We start from the raw sequence: 14,743 nt of genomic DNA on the forward strand, positions 1-14,743 counted from the left end.
CACCTCAGATAGTTTCACTGCAAGTCCTTAGCAAGTCACATTTTAGGGAAACGCTGCATTGGGAAAAGTGCTGCATGGAGGTGGGATGGGATCAGGAGGCCTCTGGCCCCTTAAGGGCTGATTAAGAGACCACCTTTAAAGCTGTGGAGCAGAGCAGGCTAGGGCTGCTTCTTTACATCCTAGTGGATAAGGTAAGGGAGTAGGTCTTGGAATGGACCTCTCCTCTCCAGTTACCTCAGCCTCCAAATAAATACTATCTTTTTCCCAGCCCTGGAGAACAGGAGGGCTATGCTGCCTTGTCCTGCCTGCTGTTTCTGTTGGTTTTGATGCCAAGAGGACAATTTAGAAGACCTCCTTTGGATCCCGGAGATCCTCCCAGAGGAAGCAACATAGGACCTGCCTGCCTGCCTTTCACTGTTTCCTGGCCCCAGCCTTTGTGGTAGTGGAGCCTGGGTGCTGTTACCTGTGTGAAAGGAAGGCATCAGAGTGGCATCATTTTGGCTTGTGCTGGAACATGTTGCTGAACAAGTCTTTCAAGATGGTCCTCCTCAGCATCATTAGAACCCTTCTTCTTTGGGGACTGGTGCTTTTTATGGAACACAGGGTCCAAATGACCCAGGTAGGGCAACCCTCTGTGGCCCTCCTGCCTGAGGCCTGTACCTTGCCCCTGATTAGGGAGCTGCTAGAGGAAGCCCCTGGCAAACAGCAGAGGAAGCCACAGGTCCTGGGGCATCCCTTGCGATATATGCTGGAGTTGTACCAGCGTTCAGCCGACGCACGTGGGCACCCTAGGGAGAACCGCACCATTGGGGCCACCATGGTGAGGCTGGTGAGGCCATTGGTTAATGGAGCAAGGCCTCTCAGAGGTGAGTTATCACACGATATGGTGCTGGAGGGGAGAAAAATGAGAAAGCAGAGTGTAGAGAAAAGGGGATCTGTTAGCTGACTATCTAATTGCTTTGCCTAGGGAGTGGGCGGTTTCCTCGGGCTTGGTTTTTGAAGGATGGCCAACTTGGGAGAAGCTGGCTCCAAGCCTGCTTCCCTTTAGGGCCCTGATTTAACGAGAGATTGCCTTGGGGCCTACCTGAGGAATCTCTCCCAGGCCCCGGGGCAACTGAGTGATGTGTTAGCTCCTATCTTTCATAGAAAGTCTTAATGCCTGTTACATCACCAAAAACTACAATTGAGAAATACCCATGTACATTCCTGTGGAGAGCGGTTTGTGTTGTTTTATTATTGGAAGGCAAGGGGTACAGGAGGGCTGAGTTGGGGAGATTTACGTGGCCTCAGAAAGGACAGAAACGGGCTAACATCTGAGAGAGTCTGTTTGCCTGGCTCCGTGAGGATCTGCTATTGTATTTAATCCTTAATGACAGCTACTCTCGTTAGCTTTCATGGAACACTTAGCCTAATTTTTAAAAATAAGAAAACTAGAGCCCAGAGACGTTAAATAATTTGCAGAAGTCGCAGGGACCGACTGGGTGGCAGAGATAGGATTTGGGCTCCAGTCTGTCTGATTCTAAAGTCTTTCCATAAGTACTTAAGTGTTTAAATGTGGTACCTCGATATATTTATATACCAAGTGATTTTTCTATGTGGACTGTGTTACTACTTTGGGGTTTGGGGGACCAAATGTATTTTGGAATTGTCTTTGTTCCCATCATAGTTGCTTGGGCTTTAAACAGCAGCCTTAGACACTGTTCCAGAGCAGTAGCGGATTCCTGAAATGCAGGGCTCTCTAGGGAGATGCAGGCAGCCATCAACTTCAAGGAAAATCTTGGGAACCTGTTGATACCAATCTTAAGCCTTTGCTAGTCTTAGATGACAACAGATAGGATTTACCCTCCCTCCTCCAAGTAAAACCACCACCATTCCCCTCAGCTAACATTTACTGTGAGCTTACCACATGCTAGGCATTGGGCAAAGTACTTTACAAACCTCCTTAATCCTTCCCCACTATGAGGTAGGTATTACAAACATACCCATTTTATAGGTGAAGAAACTGAGGCTCAAGGTAACACAGCTAGTAATTGATAGATCTGGGTTTCTAACCCAGGCTTTCAGGCTTCTATGCTTTTAATTAACCTGCTGTGTTGACTGGCTTAACAGATTTTAATTGAGCAGAAAGCACTGTGTTTGGGTTGGGTATAAAGAGGCAAATAACTGCTACCCTGACCTCTAGGCACTCCCACTGTAGTCGAATGGATAGAGAAGTAATTGCATGGTGGTGTTATAGTGTGGCAAATGCTTTGAAAAGAATAAGCAATAGGGGTGTCAGGACTCCAAAGAAGAAATGTGTTCCTGTGCAGAGAGACCTTTGGAAGGTCCCCTCAAGGATGTGGCATTTGAGCTGGACTTTGTGGAAAGAGTAAAGAGACTATGCATATGGGCGGCACATTCTGATTAAGGAAAAAGAAAATAACTTGGTGTGGGTGGAGATTCGTTCAACAAATATTTATTTGGCAACTTCTAAGTGCTAGACATTGTTCTAGGTGGCAGTATTGGGATTTGATCCAGATGGGCATGGTTTTCATGGGTAAGACAAATAAGCACTGACCAGATTGTGGTCAGTGCTATCAAAGAATGACATAAATTATTTTGATAGAGGACACCAAAGAAAGCCTCCCTTGGTGTGGGATTGCCGGGGAGGGTCACTTTGAAGAGGTGACATTTGAGCTAAGGTCTGTAAACTAAGGAGAGGGAAGTCTGACTGAGGCAGAGGGAACAAGTGTGTAAAGGCCTAAAGGGTGAAAACTGAGCTTGTCTGACTTGAAGAACAGAAGGAAGATCAGGATGGTTGGAACCTCATGAGGTTGTGGACAGTGGCGGAGTATGAGGCTGATGAGACTCAAGGCCTTGTAGGTTATTACCGGGGATCTGGGTTAAGCTGCACAAGTCAATTCCACGTAGATGATATGAGGCTAGAAAGGAGGCTGCCTAGAATTGGGCCACTATCCTGATCTGACTGCAGGGCATAACGGGCATCTAAGGACTCTGGAAAGGATCCAGAAATGGATGACAAGAGAGCCAGGCCTGATCCTTTTCATCAGGAGATGACCCAGCTGAATCAAGCTGGCTTGGAGAGCTATCCCAAGTTCAATCACACAGGATATATGAGTCAGCCATTTCCCTGAAAAGTTCCGAGCAGACCCTTCCTGGCTCTGATCCTTAGCAACCCCACCCTCGTGCAGGAAATATGTGATGTCAGGGTCTGAAAGGAAAGGGCAATTCCTCACCAGACAGCCTGCTAGAGAATAGGATTCCTTTTTAGTCAGTGTGAGACAGATGTATGGGTGGGCCCCTTGGAAAGATTATTTTGAGAAAGTAAATATAAGCCTGGCTTGGGCCTTGTCTGAATGATACCCAAGTGCCTCCAAACTTAAAAGGTGTATTAAGTAAGCAGGAGCTGGGATGCGAACTTTAAAAAAAAAATTCTGATGTATGATTTCACTTATATGCAGAATATTAAAAAATGACCAAAACCCAAATAAAAACAAACTCAGATACAGAGATCAGATTAGTGGTTACGAGCAAGGAAGGGGGTTGGGGGTGGGCAAAGTAGATGAAGGGAGTCAACTCTGGTACAGAGATGATGATAACGAGGCTTGTAGTGGCAATCACTTCGTAGTATATACAGATGTTGGTGCTATACACCTGAAACTTAGAAGAAACTTAGAGACATAATATAAAAAGTATCCTGATGAGAGTTCCCGCTCTGGCACAACGGGATGGGCAGCATCTTTGCAGCGCAAGGACACAGGTTTGATCCCTGGCCCGGCACAGTGGGTTAAAGCATCTGGCGTTTGCTGCCAGCTGAGGCTTGGATCTGATCCCTGGCTTGGGAACTGCATATGTCGTGGGGTGGCCAAAAAAAGAAAAAAAAAATCTTGATGTGTCAAAACATTAAAAGGCTTCTAAGTTGACCATCTCAGGCCTGCTGAAGAATTTCCGACCCAGGGATTTAGTGGAAAAAAAAAAAGGTTAAGTAAATAATATGTAACAAAGACAAAATGTGTACATGCAATTGTCTGCAGCTGAGTGGAAGGTAAGGTAGTAGTTTCACAATGAACCAGGATGGTATATACCAATTGTCATTGGCATCAGTCATGAGTCCCTTTTGTTTCTATGAAAGCAGTAGTGTTGAATCACTACATATTAAGTAATTACAACTTGCTCTATTTTGGGATTAAAACAAAATTATCATTTCTCCTTTGATGGTACTTTCTTTGAATTATAGTTTCAAAATCCATTAGCCTAGGATGACTTGATTTGGTCATAAATAAGAAACCAATTGATAGAAGAAAACTGATTGTATTTCACTGAAATGTTAACGAAATATCACCCAAATTGGAACCATTTGGTATAAGAGAAAATCAAAATATTAAAATTTTCTAATTTTAAATTTTTTACAAACTCTTCTCATCAGTCTTTACTCATTTTTGTTATAAGTACTTATTTAATCTAGTTATTAAACATTAAAAATAAGTTTAAAATAATATGGAAATTAACACGGGCATGTTTAGTGATATTTGAAGATGACAGAAGGCTTTTCCTTGCTATCTGTAGTTTCTTGTAATCGTTTCTCTTGACCTTTGCCAGGAGAGGGCGCAGAAGGTCAGAGCACTACAGGCCCAGCATTCCAACCCTTTGGCCACTGGGTGTCAGCATCACAGTTTAGATTAAAATGCTTAATCATTGAGAGGCAAGCAGCTCTGAGTCACCTTCTTGGCAAACAAAATATTTATATGACCAGGGCCTGTTTGAGAATGGTATTTAAGGAAATGGCAGTAGAATGAATGGGCTAAATGAAGAATCATTTCCAGTAAGGAATGGAAAGAAAAGGGAGAGACTGAGGGTTAAGGGAGAAACAGCCTAAGAGGGCAATAGCTGCTCAAGAAGAAATTTAAATAGAGGGCAAAAATGGCAAAATGCCTGCCCCCACTAGGGGCAGATAGACAAAATTATTTTGTGGCATCTCGGCCCTGGATTTGAAGTGATGGCAGGCCATAACCTCTAATGGTTGAACTGTCCCCTCTAAAGCTATATCTATATAGTGATGCAGGATTTGTTGTTAACTCATGAATCGCTCAATGACTTTCTTCATTGGTCACCTTTAATAACACAGACAATATAATGATACAGACAATATATATACATACAATTTGGTATTTGAGGTGTTTTTCTTGGCCTAGTGCTGTAAGTGATTTAAAAAATGAGACGCAATTCTCTTCTTAAGCGAAAAGACTTTGGCTCAAATCTTGATTCGAACACACACTGGCTGTGTGTCCTCTGGTGTAGCCTCTCCGAGCTTCAATTTCCTTGTCTTCAAAATGGGAATAATAACTATCACATAAGGCTATTGTGGATTAAAGAGCTAATGCATGGAAAACATCTGACATATTGGTAAGTGTGCCATATATGGGAGCTCTTATGACGTTGAATTAATCTGAGGGCTGCTTCTAGCTGTCAGTTTGTACCGAGTGGGTTTGGTGGGGGTGGGGAGGAGAGTCAGGCTAGAAGGTAAGAAATTAATGCTCTGTTCTTTTTTTTTTTTTTTTTGGTCTTTTTGCCATTTTCTTGGGCCGCTTCTGTGGTATATGGAGGTTCCCAGGCTAGGGGGTCGAATTGGAGCTGTAGCTGCCAGCCTACACCGGAGCCACAGCAACGCGGGATCCGAGTAGCGTCTGCCACCTACATCACAGCTCACAGCAACGCCGGATCCTCAACCCACCGAGTAAGGCCAGGGATCGAACCTACAACCTCATGGTACCTAGTCGGATTCGCTAGCCACTGAGCCACGATGGGAACTCCAATGCTCTGTTCTTGTTTCCTCTTATTCATGCAGGGCCCTGGCATATACAGACCTTGGACTTTCCTCTGAGACCAAACCGGGTAGCCTACCAACTAGTCAGAGCCACTGTGGTTTATCGCCATCAACTTCACCTAGCTCCCTTCCACCTCTCCTGCCATGTGGAGCCCTGGATCCAGAAAAGCACAACCAGTCACTTTCCTTCCTCAGGAAGAGGCTCCTTAAAGCCTTCCCTGCTGCCCCAAGCTTGGACGGAGATGGATGTCACGCAACATGTTGGACAAAAGCTCTGGAATCACAAGGGGCGCAGGGTTCTACGACTCCGCTTCATGTGTCAGCAGCAAAATGGTAGTGAGATTCTTGAGTTCCGGGGGCGTGGCATTTCATCCCTGGACACTGCCTTCTTGTTACTCTATTTCAATGACACTCGGAGTGTTCAGAAGGCCAAACTTCTTCCCAGAGGCCTGGAAGAGTTTATGGCAAGAGACCCTTCTCTTCTTTTGCGGAAGGCCCGGCAAGCAGGCAGCATCGCATCTGAGGTTCTTGGCCCCTCCAGGGAGCACGATGGGCCTGAAAGTAACCAGTGTTCCCTCCATCCTTTCCAAGTCAGCTTCCACCAACTGGGTTGGGATCATTGGATCATTGCTCCCCATTTCTATACCCCAAACTACTGTAAGGGGGTCTGCCCTCGGGTACTACACTATGGTCTCAATTCCCCCAATCATGCCATCATCCAGAACCTTGTCAATGAGCTGGTGGACCAGAGTGTCCCTCAGCCCTCCTGTGTCCCTTATAAGTATGTGCCTATTAGCATCCTCCTGATTGAGGCAAATGGGAGTATCTTGTACAAGGAGTATGAGGATATGATTGCCCAGTCCTGTACGTGCAGGTGACAGCAAAGGTATGGCTGGCTCAGGTTTCCCTGAGAAATTGGTGAAGGGTTTAATGTAAACAAATCTTAATGTCAAAGCTACAATGATCCTCTGCCAAATCTATGGGTTCTAGTTCTTGCCTTCAGTGTTGTTAAGTCTGTCCCCCCACTTATGAGCCCCTCACTTTACAAAAACAGTTCTGCTACCAAACATCAGTACATTTTGACTGCTAGTCAGAGCCCTTAATGCTTAAGATCTTCCTTTGGAGAAGCCCTCTCTATTGTCTTTTTTATTGTGACTTTTGTCAAAAGTCACCAGTCCACGATGGTAGAACTTTAGGAATTATGCCACAAAGGCCTGGGAAAGGGGGAATCATCCTAGAGTCCATCTTCTGAAGGTCTAGAAGATTTGGAGTGAAGAAAGCAACCTGAGATTTTTATTCTTCTCTCCCTTGCTTCCTGAATCCTAGATACTAGCACCTAATGGGAAAGACTGCCTGCTTCTGTGTTTGGATTTCCCTCTAAATCTAAAAGTAATGTTTCTCAGATGGACCAGAAAACTTTTAAGCAATAATCTCCATGAAAATCTTTTGAGGGAAACAGAAGGAAGTGAATATTTTTTCTAAGCTATCAGGGCTTTTCCTCTCAGGCTCTGAACCTGGGGGAAATGCCTAGGATTCCTTTTTTCCCTAGGGTGAGGAGAGGAGCCTTTAATCATGCCTGCAGGGCAATGTGTCTGGAGCCAAGATGACAATCCCTTCAAAGCCACCTGTATCTATAGTAAAGAGATGAAGAGCTGTCATTGCTGATTAGGATTATCTATGGGGGAGTTGTTTTAAACTTGCTATGGAACAGTAGATTTCACAGGGTATTTTTCTCATTTTAGGTAACCCTTAAACCACTGTTCATGATGCTGCTAAGAAGCTCCCCAGTAGCTCGGAGCCTGGGAGTTGACCTGGTTGGGAGTGGAGGGGGTAGAGGCTTCAGTTAGGAAGTTTGAAGGGCTGTGGGGGAAGGGTGAAACATGCGGAGGCTACTTTCATTCTGGGCTTGCCTGTTTGTTCACTTGGACTCTGGGCATGGGTCTCTGAGGGAGATAGAGTTGCTGTATTTGGAGGCATGGAGCTCTGCCTTGGACTAAATGATGCTTTTGCACTGTTACTCTTTCCTACTCCTATGCTGTATTGAAGTGATGGGAACTGGGCTGTGTTGCAAATAAATCATTTTTTTGCGTTAAAGAAAATTGTGAATGTTTTGGGGATTGGGAGAGAGTGGGTGGAAGGAATTTATTTCCTTTGTTCCCTTTAGCCACGGACAGGAACTCAACCCTAATCCCCAAGGGTGGGGCTAGAGGTTCTTTTGAAGTTCTCTCTTAAGGCAATACTGCTAAGAATCAGCCTTCCACAAAGAGTCCCTTTGAGAAAGCCTAATAAGGCATTTTCCCTGTCCAGCTCTTCCTTGATTAGTTTTATGGTCACTCACAATGAAATGAGACTGATTTAGGGTGGTCGCATATATTTGCCAAATGGAAATCCCTGTCTCTCTTACCTAGCCACTGTAGATTAATTCATTTTTACCACTCCCTTCTCAAAACTGGTTCCAGCTAGACTAAAAATCTTGCATGTCTAGAAATACACAAATTTTATTCTTCTGCCTGAGGAGCTATTTCTTCACATCTTTTTGTCCATCTACCTTCTTTCCTATATCTCTAGGAATCAACTTTGGGCATTTATCTTGATCTTCTCAATGCCACCATGATACTTTAGACTCAGGATCTCCCCCTCTATGGATTATTTGCTTTCCTTTAACATACTCTAGCATAACTGTCTCTGTTAGCAAAAGATGAAACTCCTTTTAAGAGTTTCAGCTGTGTTTTACTCATTTCCATATTATTGGAACCTGGCACATAGTAGGTCCTTGATGGGTATGAATGTAGGACAGTCAGACTTTTTTTTTTGTGAGGGAGGTAGCCTTCCTGACATGGAATATTTCAATGTTCACATGTCTCATTTCCCATCAGAATAAATGCCATACAAGATATGTACTTGGATATATAGTAAGATTGATTTTTGTGCCACATTATATTATAGGACAAGGAACTATATCCATTCTCTTAGGATAGACCATGATGGAAGATAATAAGAGAAAAGGAATGTATGTATATATACACAGACTGCCATCTGACATGGGTAAGTAAATGTGGGCTTCTGGTCTAGTTATTTCCTCAGCCTACCTGAGGTAGGCACAAACACTTAACAGGCCTGAATACAGACCCTGGTCACAGGACCAGGGTCTGAATTCAGCATCTTCGTGTTCTTTGGAATTTTCAGAAAATCACGGTCTCCTAGCCTGGAGGCCTGAATATGTCTGAAACTTAATCTGTTTGTGGAGGGCACAGGGTTAACTGGCCCCATCATCCATTAAGCCCTGAGTTGTCAGAATGCCCAAGGAAAAACACTGGCAGTTTGGAGTCAGTTGTGGCTGATGTTATGGATTCTTTTCTTTCAAAATATTGCTTTCAGCTTAGCACTTTTGCTCAAGTGCAAAGGAAGAGATCTAGACCTCAAACCTTTCTCTGGGAGGAAGGAGATATGCTTGCTAGTGGAGGAGGATATATGGATGGGAGTCTGTCTGCCCAGGTGGATGGGGAGAAATAGTTACTTGGTTCAGAAAGAGAAAGCAGGGAGCAAAGTCTACCTTGTCCCAATTCCCCCGGTGAATAGGCTGGAAGTCCATTCAATGTGTGGGTGCAGAAGGAACAAGCATTTGAGCTTGCTTCTGACTCTGGAGCTCTGTTGCATTTACCTTGGTAGTGTATTATGCTCAATTCTGGGCAAAGTTAGGAAGCAGGTATAATTTCTCTTCAGTTTCACCAAAATATTTGCCTAATTTTGTAAAAGGTTTCAAATGTCTTCAGTTAATCCTCTCAACAGCACTGTAAAGCAGGAGGTATTACCCCATTTTTAAAAATGGTTTAGGAATTCCCTGGTGGCTCAGCAGGCTTAGGGTCCAGCGTTCTCACTGCTGTGGCACAGTTTCAATTTCTTGTCCAGGAACTTCCACATATTGCACGCATGGCAGAAAATAACAACACTGGTTTATTGATATATGATTTACCATAGAAGCCACCATAGTGGATGTTCAATTCAGGGAATTTTAGTATAGTCAGAGTTGTGCAAAAGCCACTACGATAAATTTCACCACAAAAAGAAACACTATACCCATTAGCAGTTAATCTCCATTCCCCTAACCTCAGCCCCTGGCAACTATTGATCTATTTTATTTTTCTATAGATTATAGCTATTTATACAAGTCAAATCATGCAATGTTTGGCCTTTCGTGACTGTCTTCAAGTTAGCATTATGCTTTCAAGTTTCATCTGTGTTGATCTGTGGTTGTCCATTCTTTATTTGGCTGAATAAAATTTCATTGTAGAATATACCACATTTTATTTATTAATACATCAGTTGATGGGCATTAGTTATTTTTACTCTTTGGCTATTATGAATAATGCTGTCATGAATATTCATGTGGAAATTTTTGTGTGGACATATATTTTCAATCCTCTAGCATATATACTTAGGAGTAGTAATGCCAAATCATATAGTAAGTCTATGTTGAGATAATGTTGACTCTTTTCCAAAGTAGCTGCACTATTTTACAATCCGAAATCTTGTTATTGTCTGCCTTTTTTTTTTTTTTTTTTTTTTATGGCCACACCCGCAGCCTATGGAAGTTCCTGGTCAAATCGGAGCCACAGCTGCCGGCCTACACCACAGCCACAGCAATGCCGGATCATTAACCCACTGATCAAGGCCAGGGATCAAACCTGCATCCTTATGTATACTAGTCGGGTTTGTTACTGCTGAGCTAAAATAAGGCAGGATATTTATTTTAGCTCAGCTAGTGAAGGTAAAGTGGTATTTTTTTGTGGTTTTAATTGCATTTCCCTAACGACTAATGATGTTTAGCATCTTTTCATGTGCTTATTTGCAACTTGCACATCTCCTTTAGATAAATGTCAACTCAGGTCATTTTCCTAGTTTTTAATTGGGTTTTCTCATATTTTTGAGTTGTAAAAGTTCTTTATATATTCTATATATTAGTCTCATTAGACTATGATTTGAAAATACTTTTTCTCATTCTGTGGGTTGTTTTCTAACTTTCTTGATAGTGTCCTTTGAAACACAGAAGTTTTTAATTTGGAAGAAATCTAATTTTCTAATCTATTTTTATCTTTTGTTGCTTATGCTTATGGCGTCATCTAAAAAACATTGACTAATCCAAGATCATGAGAATTTACACTCATGTCTTTTTCTAATTTTTTTAAATTACTCAATAAATTTTATTACATTTATAGTTGTACAATGATCATCACAATCCAAATTTGTAGCATTTCCATCTGAAACCCTCAGCTCTTCCCCCTCAACACCCCCACCTGTCTCATTTGGAAGCCATACATTTTTAAAAGTCTGTGAGTCAGTATCTGTTCTGCAAAGAAGTTCATTGTGTCCTTTTTTTAGATTCCACATGTAAGTGATAGCATTTGATGTTGGTGTCTCACTGTCTGACTAATGTCACTTAGCATGATAATTTCTAGGTCTATCCATGTTGCTGTAAATGCTGTTTTTTCATTCCTTTTAATGGCTGAGTATTATTCCATTGTATATATGTACTACATCTTCTTGTACCACATCTTCTTTATCCACACCTCTGTTGATGAGCATTTAGGTTGTTTCCATGCCTTGACTATTGTATATAGTGCCACAATGAACATTGGAGTACACATGTCTTTTCGAGTCATGGTTTTCTCTGGATAGATGCCCTGCAGTGGGATTGCTGGATCAAATGGTAATTCTATTTTTAGTTTTCTGAGGACTCTCCATACTGTTTTCCACAGTGGTTGCACCAATTTACATTCCCACCAACACTGTAATAGGGTTCCCTTTTCTCCACACCCTCTCCAGCATTTACTGTTTGTAGACTTTTGGATGATGGCCTTTCTGGCTGGTGTAAGGTGGTACCGCATAGTGGTTTTGATTTGCATTTCTCTACTAATGAGTTATGCTGAACATCTTTTCATGTGTTTTTTTGGCCATCTGTATGTCTTCTTTGGAGAATCATCTGTTTAGATCTTCTGCCCATTTTTTGAGAGGGTTGGTTTTTCTTTGGTATTGAGGTGAGGAAGATGTTAATAAATTTTGGAAATTAATCCCTTGTCAGTTGCTTCATTTGCAAATATTTTCTCCCATTGTGTGGGTTGTCTTTTTATTTTGTTTAGGGTTTCCTTTGCTGTGCAGAAACTTTTAGTTTTAACTAAGTCCCATTTGTTTATTTTTGTTTTTATTGTCAATCCTCTAGGAGGAGGATCTGAGAAGACATTGCTGTGGTTTATGTCAGAGAGTGTTTGGCCTATGTTTTCCTCTAAGAGTTTTATAGTATCTGGTCTTTGGGTCTTTAAACCATTTTGAGTTTATTTTTGTGTATGGTGTTAGGGAGTGCTCTAATTTCATTCTTTTCCATGTGGCTGTCCACTTTTCCTAGCACCACTTATTGAAGGGGCTGTCTTTTCTCTATTGCATATTCTTGCCTCCTTTGTTACAGATTAGTTGACTGCAGGTACATGGGTTTAATTCTGGGCTTTCTAGCCTATTCCACTATATTCTGTCTTTGTGCCAGTACCTTATGTTTTTGATGACTGAAGCTTTGTAGTATAGTCTGAAGTCAGGGAGCCTGATTCCTCCAGCTCCATTTTTTCTTTCTCAGAATGGCTTTGGCTATTCTGGGTCTTTTGTACTTACAAACAAACTTTAAAATATTTTGTTCGAGTGAAAAATGTGAAAAATGTCCTTGGTAATTTGATAGGGATTGCATTGAATCTGTAGATTGCCTTGGGTAGAATAGTCCTTTTGATGATATTGATTCTTCCAATCCAAGAGTATGGTATGTCTTTCCATCTGTTTGTGTCATCTTTGATTTCTTTCATCAGCATCTTATAGTTTTCAGCATACAGATCTTTTGTCACTTTAGGTAGTTTTATTCCCAAGTATTTTATTATTTTTGATGTGATGGTAAATGGGATTGTTTCCCTAATTTCTCTTTCTGATCTTTTGTTGTTAGTATATAGAAATGCATCCAATTTCTGTGTATTAATTTTGTATCTTATGACTTTGCCAAATTCATCAATGAGCTCTAACAGTTTTCCGGTAGCATCTTTAGGATTTTCTAGGTATAGTATCATGTCATCTGCAAATAGTGATAGTTTTACATCTTTCTTTCCAATTTGGATTCCTTTTATTTATTTTTCTACTCTTATTGCCATGGCTAGGACTTGAAAAACTATGTTGAATAGTAGTGGCAAGAACAGATATCCTTGTCTTATTCCTGATCTCAGTGGGAATTGTTTCAGCTTTTCACCACTGAGAATGATATTAGCTCTGTGTTTGTCATATATGGCCTTTATTATGTTGAGGTAGATCCCCTCTATGCCCACTTTCTGAAGGTTTTTTTTTTTTATCAGATTGGGTGTTGTCTTTTATCAAAGGCTTTTTCTGCATCTATTGAGAAGATCATGTGGTTTTTATTCTTCAGTTTGTTAATGTGGTGTATCACAATGATTGATTTGCAGATATTGAAGAATACTTGCATACCTGGGATAAATCCCACTTGATCATGATGTACAATCCTTTTAATGTATTATTGGATGTGGTTTGCTAGTATTTTGTTGAGGATTTTTGCATCTATGTTCATCAATGAAATTGGCCTGTAATTTTCTTTTTTCGTGGTATCATTGTCTGGTTTTGGTATCAGGGTGATGGTTGCCTCATAGAATGAGTTTGGGAGTGTTCCATCCTTTGCAATAGTTTCAGAAGGATAGGTGTTAACTCTTCTGTAAATGTTTGATAGAATTCGCCTGTGAAGCCATCTGGTCCTGGACTTTTTTTTGTTGAAAATTTTTAAATCACAGTTTCAAGTGCAGCATTGGTGGTATAGTGGTGAGAATAGCTGGCTTCCAAACAGTTGACCTGGGTTTGATTCCCAGCCAATGCAGTGGGCCAACCCTTAGACTTCCCGTGTGGCTCACAACAATCTAAGTGTTTTATAGTTTTAGCTGTAACATTTAGATGTTAAATCCATTTTAGTTACTTTTTGCATATCATGTGAGGTAAAGTTCTAACTTCATTAATTTGCATGTTTGACGTCCATTGATCACAGTACTATTTGTTGAAAAGACTAATTTTTTCCCCCATTGAATTATCTTGGCATCTATGCTTGAAAATTGACCATAACTATAAGGGTTTATTTCTAGACTCTCAATTGTGTTTCATTGACCCATATATCTATTTTGCCAGAACAACACTGTCTTAATAACTGTAGCTTTGTGTAAGTTTTGAAATTGGGAAATGTGATTCCTCCAAATGTTTTCTTCTTTACCAAGATTGTTTAGGCTATTCTGGGTCACTTGTATTTCCATATGAATTTTAGAATCAGCTTTTCAATTTCTAAAAAAATACTGGCTGAGTTTTTATGATTAGAGGCTGAATTGAATCTGTAGATAAGTTTGAGACATCTAACATCATTGTCTTCTGATCTGTAAAAATGAGATGTCTTTCCATTTATTTAGGACTTTAATTTTTTCAACAGGTTTACCGTTTTTAAGTATTTGTCCTACACTTAAATTCATTCCTTAGTTTTTTATTCTTTTTGATGCTATTATTAAAGGATTTTTTTTCTAAATTTTCAGACCATTAATTGTTGGTATATATAAATGCAATTTATTTTGGTATATTGAACTAGTACATTGCAACCTTGCTGAGCTCCCTTATTAGCTGTAAATGGTTTCTGTGGGTTTCTTAGAATTTTATATATACAAGTTCATGTCATCTGTGAATATATATTGTTTTACTTCCTTAAATCTGGATGACTTCTTTTTTGTTCCCTAATTACCCTATCTAGAACCTCCAATCCAATGTTGAATAGAAGTAGTAAGAGCAGACATTCTTTTCCTGATCTTAGGGGAAAAAATTCAGTCTTTTACCAATAAGTTTGTTAGCTGTGGTTTT

General features: G+C 40.9%; 1 protein-coding gene and 1 non-coding gene across 2 annotated transcripts; both read left to right on the forward strand.

Annotated features, from left to right (window-relative positions):
• BMP15 (bone morphogenetic protein 15) lies at positions 462-7,915 on the forward strand. Its single transcript, NM_001005155.2, has 2 exons — positions 462-866; positions 5,846-7,915. Exons 1-2 carry the CDS (start codon positions 515-517, stop codon positions 6,700-6,702), a joined length of 1,209 nt encoding a protein of 402 aa, NP_001005155.2. The 5' UTR covers positions 462-514; the 3' UTR covers positions 6,703-7,915.
• On the forward strand, positions 13,659-13,730 carry TRNAG-UCC. The gene has a single exon. It is a non-coding gene; the product is annotated as a tRNA-Gly (tRNA).

The sequence above is a fragment of the Sus scrofa genome, chromosome X (genome assembly GCF_000003025.6).
Source record: "Sus scrofa isolate TJ Tabasco breed Duroc chromosome X, Sscrofa11.1, whole genome shotgun sequence".
NCBI classification, from domain to species: Eukaryota; Metazoa; Chordata; class Mammalia; order Artiodactyla; family Suidae; genus Sus; species Sus scrofa.